General features: G+C 41.8%; 1 protein-coding gene across 1 annotated transcript in view; it reads left to right on the top strand.

The window, feature by feature from the left end:
- slc39a11 (solute carrier family 39, member 11) overlaps positions 1-26,715 on the top strand; it is a gene marked incomplete at its 5' end in the record, with an annotated part of 98,867 nt that continues 72,152 nt past the window's right edge. The window contains 3 exons of the mRNA XM_083904045.1: positions 1-108; positions 664-702; positions 17,555-17,713. Coding sequence (XP_083760171.1) covers positions 1-108; positions 664-702; positions 17,555-17,713 — 306 coding nt within the window. The remainder of the gene's footprint in view (positions 109-663; positions 703-17,554; positions 17,714-26,715) is intronic.

Raw genomic sequence — 26,715 nt, forward strand, 5'->3', positions numbered from 1 at the left:
ATGATTGAAGGCTTCAGCCCATTTACCCAGGCCCTGCTGGGGACTCTGTTCACCTGGGGACTGACTGCTGCTGGAGCGGCACTGGTGTTTGTCTTCTCCAGCCAACAGGTACACGACAGTTGCTCCGAAGCTGACATTGACACGGAAAATGTTTCCTGAAAATGTCCAGCTGGGGAGAGAGTTCTTGAAAAAAGGGCTATGGAAAGCATCATGAGTGTGTACGTGTGCGTGGGCGCGTAGAATCCGATACCATGTGCTAGGTCACCAATGAGGAAATGTTACATTTTCAATTCTGCTAAAAAACGGTTCCCAAAAAATGTATACTGGTCTGTATCATGATGTGCTACCAGAAAAGCTATGGATAAGATTAACTAAGATGAGATAAGTCCCTTTATCAGTCCCACAATGGGGATATTTAAAGAGTTAGAGCAGCTAACGGAGTCAAAAAGTAAAGGTAATAAATAAAGAACGTGCATTTGAACATCTATGAATATACAATATTGGCGGTGACTTGTAAAAAATAAATAAAACCAAAGAATTCTGACTTTAATCTGAGATCCTTTTTTCTCAGAATTCAGAGTTAAATATCAGAATTCATGCTGTTTTCTTCTTCTTTTTTCTTCTTTCTTTCTGTGGCCCTAATACTCTTTTTGCCCTTTTCAGAAGAAAATCTTGGATGGAAGTTTGGGCTTTGCAGCTGGGGTGAGTGAAACACACAAACACACACACACACACAAAGTTGTTACTTCATACCTTAGTATGACTCCGCCTCTGTAGGTGGCGCTGTATCGCTCGTTTCCTGTTGACCTTTACGTCGCAGAGAAACAAACGGTAAGCGGTGAGATGGGGTGGAGTAATCAGACTATGAATCGCATTATCCAGGTTTGTTAGTCCGACTAAAGCCCAATTTATACTCCTGTGTAAAGTGCTCTGCGTAGGCTACGCAGAGTCCTCTGCGTTGAAGCAGAACCTGTTGTAGAGCCTCTGCGTCGTCTCCGGCTGCACGGAATATTTTTTAAGTGTCCGTCACTCCATCAAGGGACAACGGAGACGGCAAGAGCTGCGATTGGTCCTCAGGACAGGCCGAGCGAAGCTGCTCTGTGCCGGCTCACAGTGAGCACCGAGCGTCCACAGAGGGCGGAGCTGATCCCCGCCGACTTCGTCGCTGCCGAACTATAAATACTTCATATCTTAACACACACAGCACATGTTAAGACTCTAAATGGCCAATTTCTCGCCTCAAATTATCTTAAAACTGCGTTCCGGGACACAGAAAAGTGACAAACGGCCACTGTTTCAACAACAACAGTCTTTCTCCCTTGGACGCCATTGCTCACTTTAGCCAAAAGCACAACAACCTCGCGCAGCGACCCCTACTGATCGGGCGGGAAATTGCAGCGCCTATCCGTCACCACGACGCAGAAGTATAAAGGCTCGAGTGGTCTACGTGGTGACGCAGACGGATAACGCATTACGCAGTCGGAGAAGTATAATGTGGCCTTAAGACGAACTCGTTTTTTAGTCGGACTAACGTGTTTACGCGACATTCAGAAAACCAAATTATTCTAGTCTTAGTCTGACTAAAACACACACACATATACAGTACTTAATGTACAGTACGACTCCACACTGTGAAGCGTTCTCATACATTCTCTCTATGGCACACTGATTTCTCTCCAGAGACAGATAAACCCTGTCACATTCAGATGCCTCGTCCATTCATAACAGTTTGAGATAAGTGTTCCCCCCCCCTGGAGGAGAACTTGGCCTTATCATGTCTAAAGAGGTATTATGCTGCACAGAGGAAACACTTCCCCCTTTGACCGCACCATGCGACTCCTCGCACAATTACATTTCCTTCAAGGGATGGGGGGGGGGGGGGGGGGGGGGGTAGAAAGTGTATATGTGGTTAATGTTCATGAAGAGTCACAGAGTATGAATTCAGCAGGAAATCTGAACTAGCGCTGAAGTGAGGAGCCTCACACTGATGCCTGTTTACATAGCGAAATTACTTTTCACTATCACCATCGACGGAAGTCATTTTGTGTTGCGTGACGTCTGTGAATCGAGTACATGTGGAAATTCACGCATGTACTTAATTTTTAAATAACTGCAGGATAATAAGCTGTGCATTGATAGAACACCCTCCATCCATCTTCTACTGCTTTATCCTCCACATGACATGTCCACCCTCAGCATCCACTCTCACGTTCACGTCCAATTTGCCAAATTCACAGATCTGCATGTTTTTGGACTGTGGGAGGAAACCGGAGAACCCTGGGAAAACCCACACACACACACATGAACACGGGGAGAACGCGCACACTCGTGAACAGAACACAATACACGTTATTATTATTATTATTATTATTATTACCATATAAAAGTGAAGTCAAACTAAGCAGTCTGTGTTTGAGAGACGTGTAAAAGCTGAAACTTTGGATTTTGTTGACAAACTGATCCCAAAATCTGGGATAAAACAAATTCAGATATTAATATAATGTTCAATATATATTCTATTTCTTTAAAACATATTGAGATTTAAAAAAATCTCTTTTGCAAGAGTGTCCTGGCCCAAGACGGGCAGCAGTTAAATCTATTTAAAAAGTCCAGTATACAAACATGTTATTATTATTTTCATCAAAATCAATTAAATTTAATTACAGCAAAACATCTACAACCAGATTTTTCAACCTCCAAATCATATCTACTGTATATATTACATGTTTTGCCATGACTCAAAGTTGAACTACAAAACATTTTCATAAAGTAACATAAATATGAATTTAGAAATTCAGAATTAAAAAAAAAAACGTAAAATCCATATTTTTGTATTGTAAACATCCAATTTTTTCCAAATGCAAACAATTATTATACTAGAAAACCTTTATATTAATACAGAAAGATATTCACAGTTTGCCGCACCACTTCATAGTTCAAGTTCTGTGGAAATCCATTCAGTAGGTTTTCTTTTCATTTTTTTTGAGACCAGACAAGACAGATTCTGGTGAAAGCAAACGTCCTTCATGGAGTTTCTGAGCTGAAAGAAGCTGAAAAACTATGCGCGTCTGAGGTGTGTCGTGGAAAATACATTCTCTCATACAAAGACGCGTAACACATCATCACATTTACTTACATTTGACTCGCGTTTATTCACATTCACAATCGTCTCATATACAAACTCAGATATACAACCCGAGTCTTACTATGGAAGTAAATCTGTGCCATCTGAGTTTGAATTCGAATTTCTAGCTGAATTTTTTTGCATCGAAATTAGACTTTGAATTTTAAAAACCATCAAATTTCAAGCACTGTTTTTTTTTTGCACGTTGAAATAAATTCAGTGTAAAAAAAATTCGATGTCTCAAAAAATTCAGTTCCAAAAAAATCGATGTCTCAAAAAATTCGATGTCTCAAAAAATTCACTTGCAAAAAATTAAATGTCTCAAAAAATTCACTTGCAAAAATTCAGTCGCAAAAAAATCACTTGCAAAAACATCAGACAGGGATCGTTTGCTTCTCTCTGGATATTAACTGACGTTTTTGCAAGTGAATTTTTTGCGACTGAATTTTTGCAAGTGAATTTTTTGAGACTGAATTTTGAGACATCAAATTATTTGCAACTGAATTTTTTGAGACACCAAATTTTTTGAGACATCGAATTTTTTGCAACTGAATTTTTTGAGACATTGAATTTTTTGCAACTGAATTTTTTGAGACATCAATTTTTTTTACACTGAATTTATTTCAACGTTGAAAAAAAAAAAATGCCAAAAAAAAACAGTGCTTGAAATTTGATGGTTTTTAAAATTCAAAGTCTAATTTCGATGCAAAAAAATTCAGTGTTAGAAATTCGAATTCAAACTCAGATGGCACAGATTTACTTTCCAATCTCACTCATTCTCTGCCACCTGCACAGGAAGGTGCGAACCGCAACTGACAGGAACTCACAGTTCCTAACTCACGTTGCAGTAATTTCACAGAACGCACAAACGTACACCGTTTCTCCTAAAGACAGCAACCACAAACCGTCTAAAGCCCGATTTATATCCTCATCCCCGCCGATAACAAACTATAAATACGTCATATCTTAATACACACAGCACATGTTTAGACTCTAAATGGTCATTTTCTCGCCTCAAATTATCTTAAAACTGCGTTCCGTGACACTGGGTAGTTGTGGGTAGTTTTTTTTTACTATAAACCGCCTATTTGCGAATACACATAGGCTCTACTCTATTTTTAATATCAATAAAAACGTGATATAAAGACACAGAGTCATTAAAATGGATGTCACACATGGATCGGACTGATTCATGGCAAGTGTAGATAAGCAGAGAGCAGCCTGTCAACTCTGTCAAAAACACGGACGAAGTTATTAGTTAAACTGGCGCTCTTTGATATTACAGCTATTGGGCCATGAATTTCTTAATTAGATTAATTAGTTCTGGCTCCACTGTCTCAAATTAAGTGATGGATTCATCTGTTGTAAGAAAAGACTAACAAATTATGTTTGCATTAGACATTTAGAAAAAATGTCCCTATCTGTTCATAAAATCCTTCGTTCTTGCAAGACGTCTACTCCGCTGCGGGGCGAAAGAGCGTAACTTTGGAATTAAAGGTGTAGAACCAGAAATACTTCCACCACTGCACCACTTTTCAGATGTAAAGGTGTCATGATTATCCGCTCAGTTGAGTACAGTTTAGTTTGTTTGTGTCCTATGGATTTGTGTCAATATTTTCCAACAACACAAGAAGCAAATGAAATATCGATTTAATCGCTCAAAAATATTGTATTTTATTGTTTGAAAATGCACTTGTTCTTTGTGCGGGAATGCAAAGAACAAGTGAGGGAGCGCAAAGAACAAATCAGGGAGCGCAAAGAACAAGTGATGGAGCGCAAAGAACCAGTGAGGGAATGCAAAGAACCAGTGAGGGAGTGCAAAGAACAAGTGATGGTGCACAAAGAACAAGTGAGGGAGCGCAAAGAACCAGAGAGCGAGCGAATGCAAAGAACCAGGGAGTGCACAGAACAAGTGATGAAGCGCAAAGAACAAGTGAGGGAGCGCAAAAACAAATCGGGTAGCACAAAAACAAATCAGGGAGCGCTAAGAACAAGTGAGGGAGGGCAAGAACAAGTGAGGGAGCACAAAAAACAATTGAGGGGGCGCAAACAAGTAAGGGGGGCAAAAACAAATCAGGGAGCGCAAAGAACAAGTGAGGGAGCGCAAAAACAAATCAGGTAGCACAAAAACAAATCAGGGAGCGCTAAGAACAAGTGAGGGAGTGCAAAGAACAATTGAGGGAGCGCAAAAACAAATCAGGTAGCGCTAAGAACAAGTGAGAGAGTGCAAAAAAACAATTGAGGGAGCGCAAAAACAAATCAGGGAACACAAAGAACAAGTGATGGAGCGCAAAGAACAAGTAAGGGAGCGCAAAAAACAAGTGAGGGAGCGCAAAAAGATAAATCGGGGACAACTTGGTATTCAGTCTGACTTATTATTGGTTGCATATTTTGAACTTAAGCTACAAGTTTGAATTTTCATCCACTGTAGAGTTGCATCGGGGTCATATTGAATATAATTAGCTTTAATTTAACCATGTTGGGGTCAATTTTTCATGTAAACATGAATATGTTTCATGATGGAGAGATCCAAACTGTTGTCAGCAATAGAAATTTATTGATATTGAATGGATGTCCGGAGCTCTGCGATGAAACCCAGCTCTAATTTACATTCCCCCCCCCCGTTTTTTTTTTATTTGATTCCGCGTGAAATGACTTTCAGCAGACGGCAAACCGTTTATTTCACCTGACTGCCCTTCAGTCACGCGCTCACCAATGAGATGGATTTGTCTCTTTTGTTTGAAAAGGAAATATTCTACATTTATAGGATCCAGAGTGGTTATTTTTCTGGGCGTTTTTTTCCCCCATGATTACAGACCTTGACGAGTGAGTCGATAAGATTCTGGGTCGAAAATGATGAAAAATTATTCACGCATCGTCAAGAGTAATGAAAAAAATCAAGTATTGATTAAATGTCATGTCAGAGTTTTCTCTGGTTTTTAATTACATCCCAAGACTCTGTTGATGGTAGGCGTTTTTGTAAATAGACATATTAGAGAATATTTGCTTAACATCTTTCCAGTTTAGTCACTTATACCCAGTATCTTGGGTTTATTTATATACTATATATGTGAAGATAGTTTGTGCCAAAGGATTATATCAGGAAAGTTGTGTATCCGCGTGGATAAAGGCCTCAGCGTCGCAGGTACGCTCCATTTTTATCGTGGACAAATTCAGCCTATTTTAGCCCTTTCAGTTTTCTGAGAAAAATAAAATACCTGAGGGTTTTTTTGAGTGGAACTGAAAGTAGCCCTGGAAGTAAATTGGCTTTGCTATTTCGTGCCATTTAAAAGAAGAAGAAGAAGAAGAATGTCCTTTTTGGCCTCGGGTTAGAGTGAAAGAAGGACGAGTGCAGAGTCGGGAGCGAGATTGAGGGAAGGCGGCAAATCCTGAAGGAGGAAATGCGAGATTGTGCGACGTGATGAGGCTTTTTTGTCTAAGATAATGGTGGGCAGAGGCAGTGCCTATTATCTTCTCATCCTTTAGCGCCTGAATTGACTTGTTTTTACCTTTGGGGTGTCTTACCTGAGCAGGGATTGAGAAACCTCAAAAAGCTCAAACAACTTTTTTGGCTTAAGCTGGTCTTGACGACGTCTGTATTGATCCCCACTGTAAGCCGTGCTTTTAACTTTCACTTTTCGCTTATTCTCGTGACGACTGGGACGAAGGATTTTGTGGGAAATTCCGTCTTGATTTACAGATTGCTAGCTTTTTATCCTGCTTGCCATGCATTGCATAGGCTTCCAATAATTTCCTAAAGGCTTAACCATAATTACTACTCACCTAATCCTAAATCCTGACCCTAAACTTAACCTCAGCCTAACTTTAAGCTCTCCACAGGATCAGGAATACCTGGTACAAACAGCTGTCACTTGGGTCATTTATTAGTAAGTTATGAGTGACAATTAGGGCTGTAACTAATGATTGTTTTAATTATTTTCTCAATTAATTGAGTATTTGTTTTTGTCCATAAAATGTGGGAAAATGTGTATTGTTGTTTACCCGAAACCTCGAAATGATGATTTTCTCCAGTCTCGTTTTGTCCACAATCCAAAATTACTCGTTTGATTGGTTTCTTTGTTATAAGGAGCAAAGAAACCAGCAAATATTCCCATTGAAGAAGCTGAGAAAATCGGAAAGAAATCTTGTTTTAAGTATTAAAAAAACACTCGAATTGTTTTCGATTTTAGTGCTGTTTAACGCATGGCACGTTTCCACGACGACTGACTGGAAAAAGACGCAAATGACGTCATGTTTACGTGCCGCGGCACTGGAGTCCAGGCACTGTTTACCAGTTAGCTCCGTTAGCTGCATTAGCTGCATTAGCTCCTTTTAGCGCCGGTTAGCGCGTCTACAGTGGAACTGGAGCGGTCTGTTTATTAAACGAAAAGAGCAGCGCTACAAATAACCAGCGTACCTGTGTACTGCGTATGTGTGCCTCTGTTTTTAAAGTTTAGCGTTACTTAAGAGACTAATTTTAACAATCGGGAGTCACGTAAACATGACGTCACGTGCGTCTTTTTCCCGTCAGTGGTCATGGAAACGTGTTATGCGTTAACGTTGAGGCGTTGACGTTTCCCAGCACTAGTCGATTCATTTAGTAATCGATTAATAATTATTTTTTGTCTCAAAGTGGTGTGACACTAATTACTTCCCCAGGAACTCGTGTTGTGCCATAATTAGCACCAATCTCTTGTAAAACACCTGATGTGAACGTTGCCCTTGGGAGGCGATTAAATAAAAATTGTGCAATGGATTTTAAAATATTGATTAAGAAAAAATAATAAGGCGAGATAAAGATAATAAGAAGAGTTGATCAATTCTAAATGAACATGCAATCATGATGAGTGTCGTGAACACATGAATTTGAATTTAACCGTCTCTAATGATTCCTGTAGACTTTTCATTCGTAGCCTCAAAGAGCGATTTCTAACTCATTCTACGACCAAAAACGCCCCACGTTGATTGAAAACGATGACAATCTGAGCACGAAAATCCACCACACACGATACTCAAAAGGCTTCACTCACACGTTCACATTTTTGCCACAAACACACACACAAGCAAAGTGCAGGTGCATCAACATGGAATAGATTTCTCCCAAAAGGACAGGCATCCTCAGTCCAGGTTGATCACACAAAAAAAAATCAATGCTTTGTGTGTTTGTGACTTTGCCTGTGCCATGCTTTGTGCTTCTCATATGATTCAGATGCCATCCTGTTCCCATTTTGCTGCATCTGCTGTTCCCCCGAACACACACACAACTCTGAATCCAACACATGGACACACACTCGCATACTGATGGACACACACGCACACACCGGCATAAAGACAGCAGAATGCTGCCTCATGCTGTCCCAGAACACAGTGTGATTATTGGCAGATAACTAAAACAATGTGACGCCATTTGGGTGATTTAATACCTCCCCCTCCTCTTCCTCCTCGTTGCCGTCCCACCTGTCTTGACATGTTTTCACCCGCAGTGTCACACTTTATTCTTTTTTTTACAGTCGTCATAGAGATTAGAAAGGCATATTAGTGAGTGACGTTGACGGACGAAACACTGGCGCCGCGGTCCTCTTTGCTTCTTTTAAGTTATTATCCGGAACATTTTAAACATTTAATGTTTTAGTCAAGGCTCGGTTGATCCATATAGGGTATGAAGTTGTCTCCAGATGTCCGACACTCGTGGACAAACAGTTTTCATTGGCTGGTGAGTTTTTCACTGCTGTGTTAGAGCGTCATTCGAGCTGCTGCAGCGGAGCAGATTATTGCCAGTGCAGTTGAACCAGTCATGTATTTGGACAGCCTAAAACAGCCTAAAGTTCTTAGCCTTAACCAGTGAATGGCTAACCCTTAACCCAGTTCATTAAAGATGAGGTTCTGCATCATTAGGACCACGGTCGGTCTCTATATGAGGACGACTGGTGTCACTCAGTATGTTTACAATCGATCGAAAGCCATAGTCTGACTAAGACAGGCAATTGGACAACTTGCGGAGTCCGAGTATTCATGCAGAGGAGAGGAAATTGCCGTAGGTGGCGCTGTGACTCTCTATAAGCTAGAATCGGAGTGAATCCGTTTCCTGTTGACATTTACCTCACAGGAAAACAAACGGTAAGCAGCGAGATGGATGCTGCGTTGGATTTTGTTGATCGTAGATCGAGTATGGCTCTTGTGGTTGCCGTGTTGTCCGTGTTTTGGGTGAAAAAGACACTGCTGCTGTTGTAGTTTATACGTCGTCTCCTTCTACTTCTGGGTCAAAGAAATTCTGGTTGCTTGTGCGGGGACTCCAAGTCCGACTCAAGTCCGACTAAGCGTATACATGCAGCAGTAGTCAGACTATGAATCGCGCTGTCCAGTAATGTTAGTCCGACTAAGACTAGCTCCATTTTGTACGGACTTGTGTTTCCATGACAAGCAAACTGTGTTTGTGTTTGTTTTTATGTCCAACTGTACAACTCTTTGGTCAACTTTGTTGTTTATAAATGTGCTTTATAAATACATTTGGATTGGATTGGACTAAGACTATAATTCTATCGTCTTAGTCCGACTAAAATCTGACTTTTAACGGTGCCTCCCCACAGTCCTCCTCCTCCTTTACACTGCACCATTTTTCAGGTCGAGCATTGTCGTTCTCAGTGTCGGTCTTGGAACACAAACCAGTCGGCATCCTTCAGATGAAGCAGTTTCAGCTAATTATTTGTGGTATGAGGAGAATGATGTTTGCTGCCCTGAAGGTGTGATGACAAGAAAAACTACTTTTGTGTAGTTGGGGGGGGGGGAAAAAAGGGATGATTTTTCTCATTTCATTTTCATTTCACAGAAAAACAAATGGGACAAATGTGTTCACAAAAGCACCTTTTAGTGAGACACGGCGAGATGGATTGTGTCTCTCTCCAAGGTTTATTAACAAACAACTCATTGTTTTTGCAAGTTGTTGAATATGTTTCAAGAAATTAAAAAGAAGCTGGTTTACTGCCCGTCCTCTATGTGACCTGCCAAGAAACATTTTCAAGTTTCATGGACAAAGACCAAATCCAACTCACACAAATTTACATTATACTGATCGTTAAAAAGCTCTGACACACAAACAACAAATCGCCATGTTTGCGCACATGTCGCCCTCAGTTTGTAGCATCAGGTGTTTGTATAGGTGCAGGACATTTTACCGACTCACCTCCATGACAACCGAGCAAAAGCAGTCCAGTAATGATGCCCATGAGATGTGGCTCCAGAATACCAAGCAGAGGGAACTGTCTCATGGTGGTTTGATTCTGAAGGGCAGCACCTTGCACGGTACCTTGTTTTGCCTATATTAATATCGATTTGGGTCGATATCGTCGTCCTTCCTCGTGCAATGGGATAACGGATACGCCAGGGCAAACGTCGATATTTCAATTGATAAATTGAGGCGCTCTAAACTAGTAAACATTCCCTGTTTCACTCGCCGAGCGTCGCTACTTCGTGCCTCCCCGTGGTGGCGCTGCTTTTCAAAACACACGGTAACCTGGTCTAGATAAGTGTAGAGCTGAAACGATTAATCGCTTAATAGATTATTAATCGATTACTCAATGAATCTTCAGCTATTTTGATCAGCGATTAATCGATTTGAAGCTTTTTCTCATTACTAAAACAAGATTTCTGATCGTTTTAGCTTCGACATTCGAGAACATCGTCATTTCCAGGTATGACAACCAAAACCAACATTCGTTTTACTAACATATGATTTATTTTTAGGTTCAGTCGTGTGCAGAATATTTACAGATTTGAATTGAAATGGAAAAAGACATCTGGTCATGTCCTCTGGAAGCAAAGTCCTTACTTTATCATGCACATTCAGCCCTCGTGTCTGTCTGGATGCACATGTGTGTGTGTGTGCATATGTAGAATTGTTTTTCTCCTTTGAGTTGTCCTTCCACCTTTTTATAACGAGTGCCACTCACACTGTGCCGAAATGATTGAATCCGCCGGTCTCTGTTGGATTGCCGCCTTGAGTGGCTGTGTAGGACATGGAAGTGGAGATTGACTGACATGGAACGCGGGGAAACGGCGAGGCGGTGCTGCTTTTAATGGCGTGAATGGGTGCACAGTGTTCTTAAGAGCAAACCCTCGAGCTTTCACATAGCATACATTATATCACATAGGGTTAGCGATCACTTATCCGTGAATTCGGATTTTTTGATGTCATCCCCGCGACCTTCATGTGGAGGATAAAGTGGCAGAAAATGGATGGGTGATGATACGAGTATATGGGGCCCTTAATGGTTGCGTTTTCACCCGGGTTAGGGTTACGGTTCGTGACCCAGTCGGAACCAGCGACACTCAAGTGTAGGCTAAAGCTGTAGAAGAGTGGATGGATGGATGGATGAATAAATTGCTTGATGCACGACTTGGATTTCATTGTCTACAGTGAAAATTAAGCTAATTGAGCTATGAGAATGCCCCATACGTTCCACCGTGAGGAGAAGGGCGCTGATTGAAGCGACATAATTAATGTCAGTGTCATCATTATTTCCTTTTGATGTACTAACTGCTTTTTTAAGACATTATTCTATCATCGGAGTGACGGAGAGCCGCCGGCGGTGTGCTACTGACGGCATACTTAAATAGCCCCGTGGCCTCGCGCTCTGCGACTTGGAAAATTGGCTGAATGTCACTGATCAAATTAGTAGTCAGAGATAGAAACTAAGCACTAATTCACATCCCCACTAGCAGCGGCACATGGCTGTGAGAGCTACTCGACCGATTCCCTCCCTCGCATTTCGTCCGTCTTTGCCGTCTTCGGAGTAGCGTTGGGCTCTCGAGGTCAGCGACTTCACACCGAGGTGAGCTTTTGTTCAGCCAATCGATTCATATCATGCCAATACTGCACCGCATCAAACCCGTGTCATTTTGACTGTTTTTGCAAAATAAATTGAGCCATTACAGCTTCTCAAATGGCGAAATTAGTTGAACCAAACACTTGAGGATGTCGTCATTTTAAAATTTGGGAAACATCTTTCCATATTTCCACCATTACTTGGGCCTTACGGGCCAAATGGCTAATCGATTCATTGAGACGGTAATCGAAGGATTAGTCTTTTATGAAAATAAGACCAGTCTCACCGTTGCCAGCATTTTTGTCAAAGCTTAGACATTAGTCAGCAATAATAGACACAGCTCTGGAAACTTCTGAAAACCCCAGTTCACTCATTGTCACAGTTTCTTTTCCTTTGCTGTTGTTATTGATTTTCTAGTTCGCCAATGTCGAGCTCTCTGCTCCATCGAGGTCGTTTCTCGATGAAGGTTCTGAATGCAAATGAACGTGAACAGCAAGTACTTAAATGTGACCTTTTCAGGAAGATGTTTTGTGTGCCCGTTAAGCAAAAGTCTAACTGTATAGGAACACAACAGCTTTTCACACTTTTGTCGAATAGTGACCTTGATAATCGCACGCTGTTTGACGGTTGCTTTGGAAAGTGCAGGTCTGAAACCTGCGGTACAGACATAATGGATAATATTGACACTGTTGCGTTTCAGGAAATTCTCTCACAATAAATGGCTTTCACTTTGATTTCAGACATGTAACGCCATGTGCTTTGGTGACTTTGCTTTTTCTTATGTCAAGCTTAGTCGCACAATATACCGTTTACTTTGAGTTCGAACAGGACTGCCTCCTCCTGTCTGCAGTGTGTGTTCAGGGTTGTTTGCGTTGTTGCAGCACAAAACAGAAAGTTGTCGGAAGGACGATTGTCGTTTTCTATAAAATATAACCATTTGCTGTTATGTAATAAGGTGAAATAGTTCTTAAAAGCCTTGTGTCTCCTTATTTATCATGAATCATCTATAAAATAAGCAATGGAATGCTTAATTTTCTTGTTTGTTCACTTTTAGATGGTAGTTATAGGGGTTTGTGTGGTCAGACTGCTTTAAAGTCTTTGGTTCTCCCATCAACTGACCTCAGAACCCCCAACTTTCAGTATTAATCACAATTTCACAGACTCATTGGCGGATGGACTTGTCAATTTATTGAAGATGTTTCACCTGAGGTCACACGTGGAGTTTACCACTCTAATTGGTGTCAATAAATGCAAGGAATGTCTGTCTGTTCGTCGCATAACTGTCCAACGGGTCACTCGACACGCTTCAAATTTGACAGGAGACTCACTCATGACACCAGCGTGTGCTTTGCCGACTTTGACGTTGTTTGGAGGAGAGATGCCCGAGATATCGGTAGAAATGCGACATGTTCGACATGAAGATAAAACAAAAATAGTGGCAGTGACCATTCAGACACAGCAAAAATACACACAAACGGGCACATGTTGAAAATGTGAAATGCCCGCATTTCAAACTTTCAGACCTCTTGGATGAGACTAAACTTCTCTGTGACCTTGATGATGGAGAATCTACAGACTCCACGCATATCTCTCATATCACGTGTTGCTGCTCATGCCGTCTTGCATATTATCTTGGTATTTTATAGCGACATTAAGCACGTTAGGTTATCCATTCAGTCCTCTCCCACGTTGTAACGCTAAGCCCGCCGCATGCATATGCAGATTTATTCCAGCTTTCTTCGCTTGTTTCGTACGATAACGAGAATGTTCCTGGGGCAGAGCTTGCACATATCGGGCGTTGCGTTTGTGGCCTGATGGATATAACCCGGCAGTAATTGGGTGCTGGCTTCAGTGGGAGACAGGTGTTTAAATAGCCTCCAGTCTGTGTATACAGGGTTAATGAGTGAGGCTGGAGATGGTGGAATTGACCTGGGGTTTAGCTGCAGGAAATGCAAATATGAAGGAAAAATCTGTACAGTACTTGAGTTGAGATGGATAAGAGAATAAAGGTTTACAAGTACACAGGTCACAGGAAAAAGAGGATAGATGGAAACGCAGAGTAGATCATGTTTTGTGAAAATCATTGTCCTTTTGTTCAGTTTTTCACCGGGCACTGATCGGCAGCTCTGTATTTTTCCACGATTCATACTGAATCACATGTGAGGGAAACCCGTAGACTGTAAAGAACAGATGTAGCCTTACAACTTGTGTTATTCTCAGTGACCATCAGACTTCTCATATGATGTCAGTATAAAAAACGTCCTATAAGTAGATGTCTATGGACTCGATCACTTGTTTTAGGTCTTCTTCAATACAGCATAGTGTCCATTTTGGAATGAAATGGAGAAAAAAAAAACGATGATGCAGACAGAGTGTGCTTTAGGGCATGTCTCGGGCTATTTTCTCGATTCATCGAGTAATTGTTTGGTCCATAAAATGTTGAACACTCGATCAACCTAGAAAGGGTGATGTTGTGTTAATGATTTCTTTGTTATATGGGGCAAAGAAACCAGATAATACTCACATTTAAGAGGAAGAAAAATCTCGTTTTAATGCCTTAAAAACACTCAAAGCGATGAATCGATTGTCAAAATACTCGACGATTCATTTAATAATCGAGTAATTGTTTCGCGGCAGATTGATAGCTGATATCTCCACCCCCATCGCTTCTACCACAGACCCATCTTCTCATCCAAATATGCTCTCTTCTGCTGTCAAAAAGCTGCTTTCAAAACACTTTGGTTTAATGAAAATGTATTCATTAATGCACCCTGGAAGAAACAATTTTATTAGACACTGTAATTCCATGAGTCATCCAAACACAAATGACCCCTTTACCCCCCCCCCCCCCTCATTTCTTTACCCTGACATTCAAACTGTTTTCCGACTAAAGACCCTAATCATGGACTGAGTGCAAAGTTGCATTTGTTCACTTTTTGAGGCTTGACACGGTTATCACGGCACATTTCGTCCAAGCTGGTAATCCTTTGATTGCAACCACAGCTCCCCGCTTTGACTCTATTGGCACATAAGTACATAATGGTCACCAGGGTGTCTGAATTGTTAGAGAGACGGTTCCTTTTTATATATAATTAAGGGTTATGCTGCTCGTGTGGTTCCAGTCGGTGAACGTGGCACTATGTATCCACTGCAACCACAACAATAGCGAGGAATAATTGGCGTGGTTGGAACCGGTCGTTCACTGTGTGAGAGAGGAGCAGCACCCTTAAAAGTCTACCTAGCGAGTTCAAAGCCAGTGAAGCGAGCCATCGGACAGTTACATGATTAACGGACAGTCCTGCGTTTATAGAGATAGATGGATCAATGGAGTGGAACAAAATGAAATGGAAATGCGATTCACCAGGCTGCTCCTTTTAGTTTAAGTAGCATAAGTAGCATAATTACGTCTCCAAAGGCCAGCATTTCCTTTAGATCCAACTCACTTTGAAGAATAATATGTTATGATTTAGTTACGATCAAAGGCCTCGTTCGTCAGTTTCTCTGATATTCCTTCTTCTTCTTTTTTTTTGCCAATATTCCGTTACTTATCTTTTCTAAGTTGCAGAGGAGAGATGATGAAATCAGGTATATGTTACAAGTGTGGCTGCGGCTAACGATTACATTCACCGCTGATTAGTTTGTCGGATTAGCATCTCGTTTTAATCAATCGTCCAGAATGGGGGTAAAGTTAAAACGTCCATATTCATTATTTCTCAGCAAAGAAACCGGATCACGTACGGAAGCTAGTTAGTTGTAGCGGCTCCGGTTACGCTATATATCAGTGCTGAGCACGTTAACGGCGGTGATGTTAACGGCGGTGATGTTAACGCACGTTAGCGCATGATGCGTTTACAATGACGTGCGTGACGTTATGTTTACCTGCCGCGGCACCGGAGTCCAGGCACCATTTACCAGTTAGCTCGGTTAGCTCCTTTAGCGTTAGCGGGCCTACAGTGGAACTGGAGCAGCATGTTTATTGAACGAAAAGAGCAGCGCTACAAATAACCAGCGTACCCGTGTACTGCGTATATGTGCCTCTTTTTTTAAAGTCTAGCGTTACTTGAGAGACTAATTTTAACAATCGGGACTCAATCCCTGTTTTTCCGGTCAGTCGTCATGGAAACGCGTCATGCATTAACACGCATTAACGTGCATTAACGTTAACGCCGTTAAACGCATTAACGTGCCCACCACTACATAATATACAGCATATTATGTGGCGACAGACCTGTTCGTCATTGTCGTTGTTTATTTAGCCGCGTCACTGTCAGTGAAGCAGTGGTTCCTCCTGATTTTATAAGAAGTTCTCACATCCACGAGTCCTTTTGAAATGTTCAGAGAGAATCCGCAAATGAAAAGGCACAAAGGTACAGTCGCCCGTGTGTCTTCAACGTGTGAACCCCCCCTCCCAGACACAGACGCAGACACTGGGACAGGCTTTTTGCCTGTGGCACGACACATGGCGGCGAATCACAAAAGGATGAAAGAAAGAAAGAAAAAGAGAAAGAAACGACAGCTGTAGCAACTCGAGCCTGCAAAGACACTTCGGTGAGAGTGAGAGAAACGGATTTCATGAGTTATACACAAACCGAGTCACACGGCGACAAAGCGAAAAACACTTGAATTATTTATTCATTGAATTAAGCAGAGATTTGGAGCATGGTATATGGCCGAGGATTGGAGATTTTCTTGAATTTTAGTCGGCACTTTCTGCTCAGCTAATGAAATCAACTTGCCCTGGATCTCAAGTAGATTTTAATAACCGCCAGCTGGACTCGTATTTTGCCCCATACATATAAAGATAAACGCATGTGACTAACATCAGACCACCTGAGTGCTTTGTTTTTGAATGGTTTAACATAACAGTATTTGTATTTTTATGTATATTCTATGGGTTTTTTCACCAATTAAGTACACATTCTCCACAGCTCAGTTGCTGAAGTTGTACATTTGGATTCCATTTGATCTCATAGCTCTGCTCTGTTTGCCAGTAAGAAAGGCAAAGGTTGCTGAATGAATATCAATGAAGCTTACGTTCCACACGGTGAAGCCTGGCTTTCTTCTTCTACCTGAACCAAACTCTCTACAATCTTTTTCATCTTTATGTATAAGCTCAGAATTCACATCACGGAAACGCATCAGGATGATTGTTGTTGAAAGTAAAGTAACAGAAATATCATTTCGCTTCGGTGAGTCATGAATGATGAGTGTTTGCTCGCTGCCAGGCTTTGACAATTCAGAACAGGTAGTACAGGATCAAAACTACATTGTTTACCATAATTTTAGCAGTTCTTAGCGCACAGTCTTTGATATCGCACATTACAATTACAATCACCGGCGACTTGTTTTGAGCTGAGCAGTACATCAAGTTTGGCTGCCGGAAGATGCTTCCATTGATTGTTTTTGATTGGCAGACTCGTGTTTTGGTATTTTGCGGCGCTGATATTGTCAGGAAGCAGCAGGAGACGATCTCCACGGAGACAAAGGAATAGAAATGAGCACGATGCTGCTCTTCAGAAACAAACAGCAGAAGCTGAAGTGTGTTTTGAATGACATGATATAATACTTCTTTGAAATCTAATGAACTGTACCTGTTTTCTTCTCTCAGGTGATGCTGGCTGCTTCTTATTGGTCGCTGCTCGCGCCGGCCATTGACATGGCGGAGGATTCTGGGAAGTACGGCTCCTTCGCTTTCGTGCCTGTGGCCGTGGGATTCGCTCTTGGGGCGGCTTTTGTTTATTTCGCTGACGTGGCGATGCTACTTCTGGTGAGTACCTCACATGTATACCGTAAAAGCAGCGTTGGGATTAACGCGTACATTGTCTTCATAATGAATTAATTTGACGTTTGGTGCATAAAATGTTCGAAAAAGAAGGGAGAACGTCAAATGGTTTTTCCCAAACCTTAATAATATGAGTGTCTTCAAACAGTCATAGAGAGGCAAAGAGACCACAACATAACAAGAATCCCAATTTGAGTAGTTGGCGATTCACTTTGTAGTTGCCGACTGCTCTTGGTTACTCGCCTCGGGCCTGATCTTCTATTTGACCTTTAAGTGAAGAGAGAAGGTATTTTTTTATTTAAAATAAAACTTTTATCTTCCTCATAGGGAGAAAAACCCCCCCACTAAATTCACATTAAACTTGTTTTTGAAACATTTTTGAGGCAAATTACTCAAATTATTAAAGTAGAAGAAGTAAAAGTTCAAGAACTGCTCAATTCTGCGTTTGTTCCGTTCGATTTTCTTAAGACACTCGAGTTCCCTTTGTTACGAAGTCTGTCTAGAGCTGTGACTCGCTGGGACATAATTACATGACCTTTTCTCTGAGGAGACGCTCTTATAGGCAAATATTAGGGGAATCGAGGGTTGAGAAAGTCCAAAAAATGACCGTTATTATTACAAAAGCTGTTTGTATTGAATTATGGCTCCGTCTGTGCGACTGTCTGATTGATTTCTACATGGAAAAAAAGACAAGGGCGTTAAACAAAATCTCTTTTAAAAGAACATATTGGTATGGTTTGTCTCATTCCAGTCTGAAAATTTTTTTTGTTATTTTCATCTCAGACTTGGACAAATGTGTTTTTTCTCACTCTTGTCTTTGCCTGTTGAGACTGACGCCTCAACATTAATGCCAATTTTCTGTCTTCCTCTGTCTGGCCGTGGGTGTGAGTCAGAGAGAGACGGTGAGTCATCATATAACATATCAGCAGCCATGACAACCATACCTGACTGTTTTATCAAGACTATGTGATGGATGGAGCCCTTTTACTTTAATGCAATCATTAGCCACCGCACGTTATTTCACTCATTTGAAAAGTTTCAGCCAAAAAGAAGTTTCACTGTCCACGTTAAGTCCATGGAGATTGAGCAATATAATCCTCAAATCTGACAGACGGAGAGTATATCTGACCCTTATGTTGCCCCTGCAGTGCATTTCATGAGTAACCGCTGATAAACCTTCCCTCGCCTCACCTGGATTATGGATTCCATTGCCTGTGGATTCCCATCTCCTCCATCTTCTATACTTTGAGCATATTTTATGGCTGTGGTCCAACTCTGAAATCTGAAAATCCCCTGAGGCGCGGCCAAACATTAAATCCTCGGATCAGTAATGCCCATATATATATACTGTATATATTCTTGTTTTCATGTGAATATGGGGATACCAACATTCATTCAGTGCAATTAATAATTGAACGGGCAGAAGTGGATCCGAGTGCAGAAGGAGATTGGGAGGGGGTAAGGTGAGTGCTCGGACCGAAGATGATCTTGGAAGAGCTTCACGGAAAGAGTCTGGATTGTCTTGTGCGGGGTGTCGTTTACCGCCAGACGACAATCCTTTGATGGACAGAGTAGTCGAGGGGTAACATAACAACCACAGCTCTCTTGCCGTGAGCTGTGACCGGTAACATGACTTTTCATTTGCTTTGAATAATAACAACGACGAAGACATTGTCCACGACATAGCAGAAAACTGCTCGGTCTGTGGCTGTTCGTCTCAACAGTACGCCGAACTTTGTAAGAGAATCAACTGCCGGCATTGAAGAAACACTGGTTTTCCTGTCGCCCAATCAGCTGGTCTGTCATGGGTGGAGCTGGGCCGTACCGTACGATCTTACTCTGGTACCCCATGGGAAGGGTGCCAAAAACGTACCGAACCCAACCAAACCTTTCCACTTTCCACAGCGAAAATGAACCATGTGGCTATGGTATTGTTGGAAAAGCTCCATATCATGTGACCCAGGTCGACGTTGTTTTTTGTCAACTGCATTACAGCGAAAATCTACTCTCCTTGAGACAATTTGAGTCGGTATCTTCCAACAAAAAATATATTTTATTGAAATTCTTAAAAAGTGCTTTTTCAGTCGCTGACGACCTTTGATGCCAAAATCTGAACAGGGCCTTGGGCTCCGCGGCATTTGCACTTGGCCTCGACTCAAGTGATTTGCAGTTAAATTCAGTTCCCCTTGAGGAATGAAGCACGGTAATTATTATTCCAACCTAACAATTTTGTGCAGACCTTCTTGAAACGCAATGAATTATCGGAACGATGAATGAGAACTTTACCCCCGCACGTTAACTGATGTTAAGATGCACAAAGGTTGACTTCTAAAAAAGGTCAATAGCTTTAAAAAAAGCTTTAAAACGTTGCACGTTTTCCTGTCGTTGCGTTGGGGAAAACTGCAATGATATGAATTACACTGACACATCACTGTCATGCATGCGCTGTGTTTTGAGCTAATTTAATATGTAGCTTTTGCTGTCTTTAATCACTGAGCTGTTACCAGGTTTATTTTCAAGTTACATATACGAAAGCCAAAAAAGGTTATGGGTAGAGTTAGGGTGGGGGCTGGATTTCACTCCCACCAGACACCCGCAACTCTGACTCTCTTCAAATCCTCTTCAAAATAGCCTATACTCTAGGGCTGGGCGATATATCGAAAATGTATCGTTATCGAAATTTACGACGATAGTCAATGTCATTTTGCCCATATCGATATATTCGATAATTAAATAAAAAAGAAATTAAAAAAAGTGTTTTTTGGCCAACTTGCCGACTTCGTCGTGCTTGCTCAAGGGCTCAGGCAGTGAGTCAGAGCGGTGTAAATGTTTCTTCACTCAGTCTCACACAAAATAAATCACTGCATTTGATACGTATCAGACATAAAACACACACACACATGGTCAATTATGCAAATTATGTCATTTTTGCGTCTTCGAACTTATGGTTCATTTATCGTTATCGAGGCGAGCTGCTCAATATATATCGTGATATTGATTTGAGGCCATATCGCCCAGCCCCACTATACTCTCTGTAATTCCACTCACGTTATCCGTGAGTCTATAAAAGATAGACAAAAAACAAAGCCTCCCTCAGTAACTTAAGATCTTGGCTTGAAGTTATCAGATTCGCATTCTTGAGTCTTTGTTATCAACAAACTAGACCACAACAAAAGAACTAAAGCTAAGGAGAAAATAATAAATCCAATGAATTTGAAATGTTGCTGTCCTGGGGTCCTCTTTTCGAAAAACTTTGAAGTCTTTCTTTCCGTGAAAAAAAACTAAACAAACTTATGCCGTGTAGCGCCCACACTGTTTATTCATGCAATATTTAAGCTGACACGATATCAAAGGACGTTAGCCCTGCACCTGTCTCCTCCTGCCTCGAACTTGCATGCCTCTAGCTCCGGCTATGCTTTAAATTTCATTTTTCTGCAGCTTTTGCCATTGCTCTCACTATATGCTCCACAGTGATAAGTCGCGGCTGTTCTGTGCCTACTCAACTGGCATAATTGTTTCTCCAGAAATCCAACTTTTTCTCATTTGACGAAACTTTGGCAGCGATGTAATAATATTCAAGTTTTAATTATCTTTAATTTCAACCGTCTGTCAAGCATTTGCGTCATGTCGTGTGGATCGCATTTTAATGAGTTAAAAATAAGTCAGTACTCGGTACTAAAGGCGAACAACTTTGTGATCTAACGTTGAGCTCCCCCCTTATGCAAATATGACTAGGTTTTCACTTGAATGCTTAAAAATAGATCTTTCTAGCTTCCCCGGTTATTAGCCTGTCACTCGTCCGGTACAGTTCCGCGGCAGAACTCGGTCCTGTCAGTGTCGTGTTCGTTTTGTCGTTTTGTCGAGCGCTGACGCGTCTGCGGAGAGAAGAGGGTTTGCGATGAGCGTTTATCTCGATGTCAGAGCCTGAAACAAGAGTCACTTCCAACTTTCAGACAATGATGTAAAGTGTAGTGAACAGCTGCGCTGACAGTCTGCTCAGCCTCACCGGTCGCTGGAAGGACCTCCCGCCGCCATTTCCTGCCTCTTCTCTCAAATCAGCGGGGGCTAATTGGCCAGCTGATCTTTCTGGCCTAAATCCTTCATGGTGCATGCACTCTTTGGCTCATGCGACGCAGAGATGAACACGGATCTGGTCAGACACAGATTTCAAATAGTAGTGGTAAGCAGAACAAGCTTAAACTAACCCTTTTTGAACCTTTTTTCGACTTGATCATTGTGTTAAAAATGCGTCTCGTTCTTTAGGATTTCATTGTTTTACTTGGGTTGCATGTGGGTTTAAAAAGGAAAGCTTTTTGGTGCAATTATTACAGTAGTTATGTTTAGGTTTGGGCGTGGTTGGGGTTGCCCAAACCTAATTTACAGCTCGGGATGGGAATCGGTATCGGTATTGGTTTGATATTGGCCAGAATCACTGGATGGGATATCGGGCAGATTAAAATGTAAAATCTGATACAATCCAGAAATCCTATATGCATAGAATTCAGCAAAGGCATTTAGCAGAGTCATATTTTGGCTGTTTATTACAATATTTGTTACACAGAGAATTAAAACTTTGAAGTGACTCGGCACAAATGTGTTGTGAACAGCTCTGTAGTTCATAAACGGTATAAAATTACCGACTAATATCAGTATCGGTAGATACCACACACAAAAAAAGTGGTATTATGCCATCCCTATTTGCAACACAGATGATATACCAATATATTAAACATCAACTTTTTTTTTATATTTATAGCATTAAACTTTAGGTTAACATCATACTAACACACTGAATATGTGCATAAACTACCAAATAAAACCCCACTCAATTACATTTATATTTGACTAAGATTCTCTGTTGGAAGAAACTCAACACTGTCGCTGCTCTTTGAGGGAATTATCTGCATCCCATTACTTTCTGGGTTCACTTTGGACCTGAGAGAATTAGTTCCAGCTAATTCAAGGCTAATGGGTCTTGAGTAACTGTGAGTCAGACATTAACAAAGCATTCCAACCAGCATTCACCGTAAATCAACACGGATCGTTGTTATTCTAAGTTCTGCCTTGCAAGAATTTGAGTGTTCTAAGTTTGGCTTGAATCAAATGAACAAACTTTATTTTTTTTCAAACTGTCTCTCATGCCCTTTTCACACAGGCGGTGGCTAATAATAGCATAATGTAATGCGGCCAGTTTGCTCTACACGTGTAAGATTACCTGTTCTGCTGCATCAATGGCCTCGTTTCCTTCACTGTGAAGTCGCTCAAGAATAAAGAGCAGCAAGATAGAGACAGTCAGATATATGAAGTGAAATTGTACTGTAGTGAGTGATGCTGCGATGACAAGTACAGCAGAGTATGATCCCGGACTGCGATATGCACAAAAAAATCCCCTGAGGCAAGTGTCGCAGTGACAGAACTGTCCAACAGCCACTGAACTGTGCATGATCATGGGCTGAAGAATACCGATTTAGTCTCTAGTGGTGGTAAGAGTAGTCATTTTCCATTAGATTGATTTAAATTTGTGTTTTTTATATCTTTATTCAACATACTACAACATTTCTTAAGCCCCATTTGGGGAGGTGGGGTAATGAATCACAGGAAATCTGTAATATTAATGGCCAATTTGCAACAGGATAAGAAATCTCAGTAAAACTACCACCGTTGGGAAGGATCAATCTGTCCCAGGAGACCTTTTACTGGGCTTCGTCGTGGAGCCATGCTACGACCGTCACTGGCTCCAGCCTGGCTGACCAGTGACCCCCTAGACAAGGCACATCTTCTCTCACCCTACCCAGTAACTGGAGCGCCGACAGGATCCCTGACGCAAGAGGGCATCGGGGAAAGCGAACCCGGTGATCCCCAAACCACCGCCCTTTAACCTACCGCACCCCTAGACGCCAATGCCGGCTCCGTCACGGAGATACGTGCAAACAACTTCTACCTAAATCCACTGATGCCATCACCTTTTGTCTTCATGTGCGTTGTACGCTGCAGATCATGCCTGAAAACCCACAGAAATCTACTTGTAAAGAGGAGATGATGGAATGTTTACACACTTGTTCACTGCCGGTCTATTAGTACAGGATTTGTCTTACCTGTGATCATTTTTCCAGACCTTTTTACCCCAGGTAAAAGTCGCTGTAATCTTTACTGACATCGTCTGGTAACGATTTGGACCGGACCAAAATCACAGAGAAGCTCTGGTAATAATTACTCGACCCCACCTCCGAATCGGGCTTTAAAATAACCGAGACATCTATCTCCCTTCTATTATATTATATTATTTAGCGGCTCTTTTGCGCAAGGCCCACTGTCATGCACGACAACCATCTACTCCATTAGTTATGAGCAGCTGTGCTCTCAGGCAGTAGCAATTTCCGTAGCAGTCGAGAACAATTTTGAGAAACAGGTCTTCAAATGTCACTAATAATGAAATGGTGCATCTGAATGGTTTTGATCAAAACAAACTCGATGTAGTGTAGTTACTTTTCCGCTCGACTGCTAACAGTGGCCTCCAGGAGTGACAGGTAAAGCTAGGTTCTGCGATTTGAAAGCCTCTGCTCATCCTGATAGGTGGCATCATCTATGACGGGTGTCTTCAACCTCTAGAATCACCATTTTTGACCCAAATAGAATTAATCTAGAGCCACAAAACCTGTATGACGATAACAACATGTAAGAAGTTTTATATAGAGACATGAAAGAACCTTAGTTTGTTGCATTTATGAAATTTAAGAATATCCACAGACCCCCTGATATTCTACATCTTCCTCATATGACCTTTCTCTTGTGGGCGCCATGGTGACAACCGTAGAAATATTGCGCTGTGATAATAGAGCGCATGAAATCAACTGAGAACCGCTGCACCCCCCCCCCCCCCCCCCCCGTTCAACATAGACACACAGCGGGGGGTCATCAGTGTTTGGACAGCTGCTGATGCCACTTTTACTGGTTCCTCAACAAACACTGCTGCTGAATGTGAAGAGCGATGGAGGAAGGGCAAGATTGACTGAGAGAGAGAGAGAGAGGACTGGGGTTTGACAGGGAAGAGAAGGATGGGAGCGATGAGGCACCGAGTGGAAAGAGGAGAAGTTCAATTGTAAAATGGTAAAATAGATATGGTTTTGTAGATTTAGAGCATTTCAAATACAAAGGTTTGTTACACGGTGCAGTTGGCAGAAAAAGATCTTCAGTAGGGGAGTGTATACCGAACCCTGGTATACTTGTGCGTCAGGGTCCTGTAATATCCCACTTCACCATCGGTTGGCGGTACAAATCTGGACTCGGGGAACAGGACGCATTCCTACACAAAGAAGAAGAGAACGATGCTACAGCTCCATTGGGTTCAAGCATCTCACAGCTGGAAGGTCCCGTTGGGCAGGGGAGTCGTAGGCTTGGGCGATTATCCTCGGCGAGTACTTCTTCTGTTGTGGAATTGGTTTTTCTGCTTGGGGAGCAGGGCTTATACGCCACCTACTGGTGGGAAATTCGGTTTGCGTTTTCAAAGCGCTAACAGTGTGTTGGGTGCGCGTGGTTCCAAAATGTGGGCTGCACGTGCACAGCCTACTTCTTGATGATGCAATTCGCTTGCTGTGCGCGTAAATATACCAGGGCCTTTACAGTTTGCGCTTGTTTTTTATACATCCAGTCAAAATATATATTAATAATATAATAACATTACCGAAATCTGCAATATATAATATATAAAAAACAAGCCGAGTGACCATTTCCATTTTCCAATTCTCACGTTAAGATGCATTGTTCGAAGGTATTTTCTCTGATGTAACTGCACACATACACACACTGTGAGCCATTGTATCACTTTATCTCATGTGTCCAACCACCAAGGTCGTCACCATGACAACATATAGTTATAAGGGTAAAAAAGAAAAAAGTGTGTTGGCAGCCTGGCATGGCAGCATTGCTTCATGACACACAGTATATCAGCTCCGATGGAGAGTTTCCCGTCTTAGCCCCGGAACTTAGCCAAGAGGACAGTAGTAATGACCGGAGCACGGCAAACACATGACATCGTCCCTGTTTGCTATAGCCGTCTTACTGGGGTGAATGAAGCTGTCAGGGCGACTGTAACTGGGACACTCCAACTGTAAACTATCAACCTGCGCTCCACCATGTGTGACAAGGAACTTAAAGCGATAGTTGTGTTTTTTGAAGTTTGATTGTATATGAGGCTATGACTCCACACTGTGTCCCCAAAGTGCCACCATCACCTCACTTTGACTGAAAACATGCCTCTCAACAGAGACTTTTTAGCTATTTTTTTTACAAAAGGCTCACTTCCTGCACCATTGTGAAAATCTGCAGTTTTTTCCAATCACGCCTTATAGGTATTGTTGATCAACCCCTGCCTCCATCAGTGAGTTTAACGGAGTGATTTTGTGACTATTGTGTTTCAAATCCCTCAGTTGGATTAAGAAGCTCCCGTTCCCTGGTAGCTTAAAAAGGCGGATTTTCTCAATGGACTTTGGTGCAAGAAAATGAGCTGAGCTTACAAACTTCTTGTTTCCAGTTGCAAGCGGTTGTCTAATGGTGAGAAAAAGTGTCAAACTCACAATATTCTTAACTATGCATGCTAGTTGTATGAAGTGGCGTCTTTGCTAGCAGCCCTGTTTTAATGTAAATGTATCCTGGCCGTGTCAGAACCTGCTGTAACTGCACTGCAAAAGGTTTTTTCGTTTATAATATTAAACTGAAACCTTGGCTGCTCACTCTAACAGTTTCGCCGCCCTAACATCAGGATATTTGCTCCTTCTTCACTCGCTCTCGTGGAGCCGTCTACGAGACCCCGCTGCCCCGCCAGGCTTCTCGCTGGGTTGAGTGAATTTGTATCCCAGCCACTAATACACCCAGCAGATTTTTTTTTTTTCCTGGTAACAATGTGCTGCTGGTCATTTCAAAGAGAGCGAGAGAGAGATAGTCTTGTTTATCTTCATAGTCTGTGTGCGAAGGAGCGAGGAAAGAGGGGA

This window comes from Microchirus variegatus (genome assembly GCF_963457635.1).
Source record: "Microchirus variegatus genome assembly, chromosome: 17".
In the NCBI taxonomy this organism is placed as follows: domain Eukaryota; kingdom Metazoa; phylum Chordata; class Actinopteri; order Pleuronectiformes; family Soleidae; genus Microchirus; species Microchirus variegatus.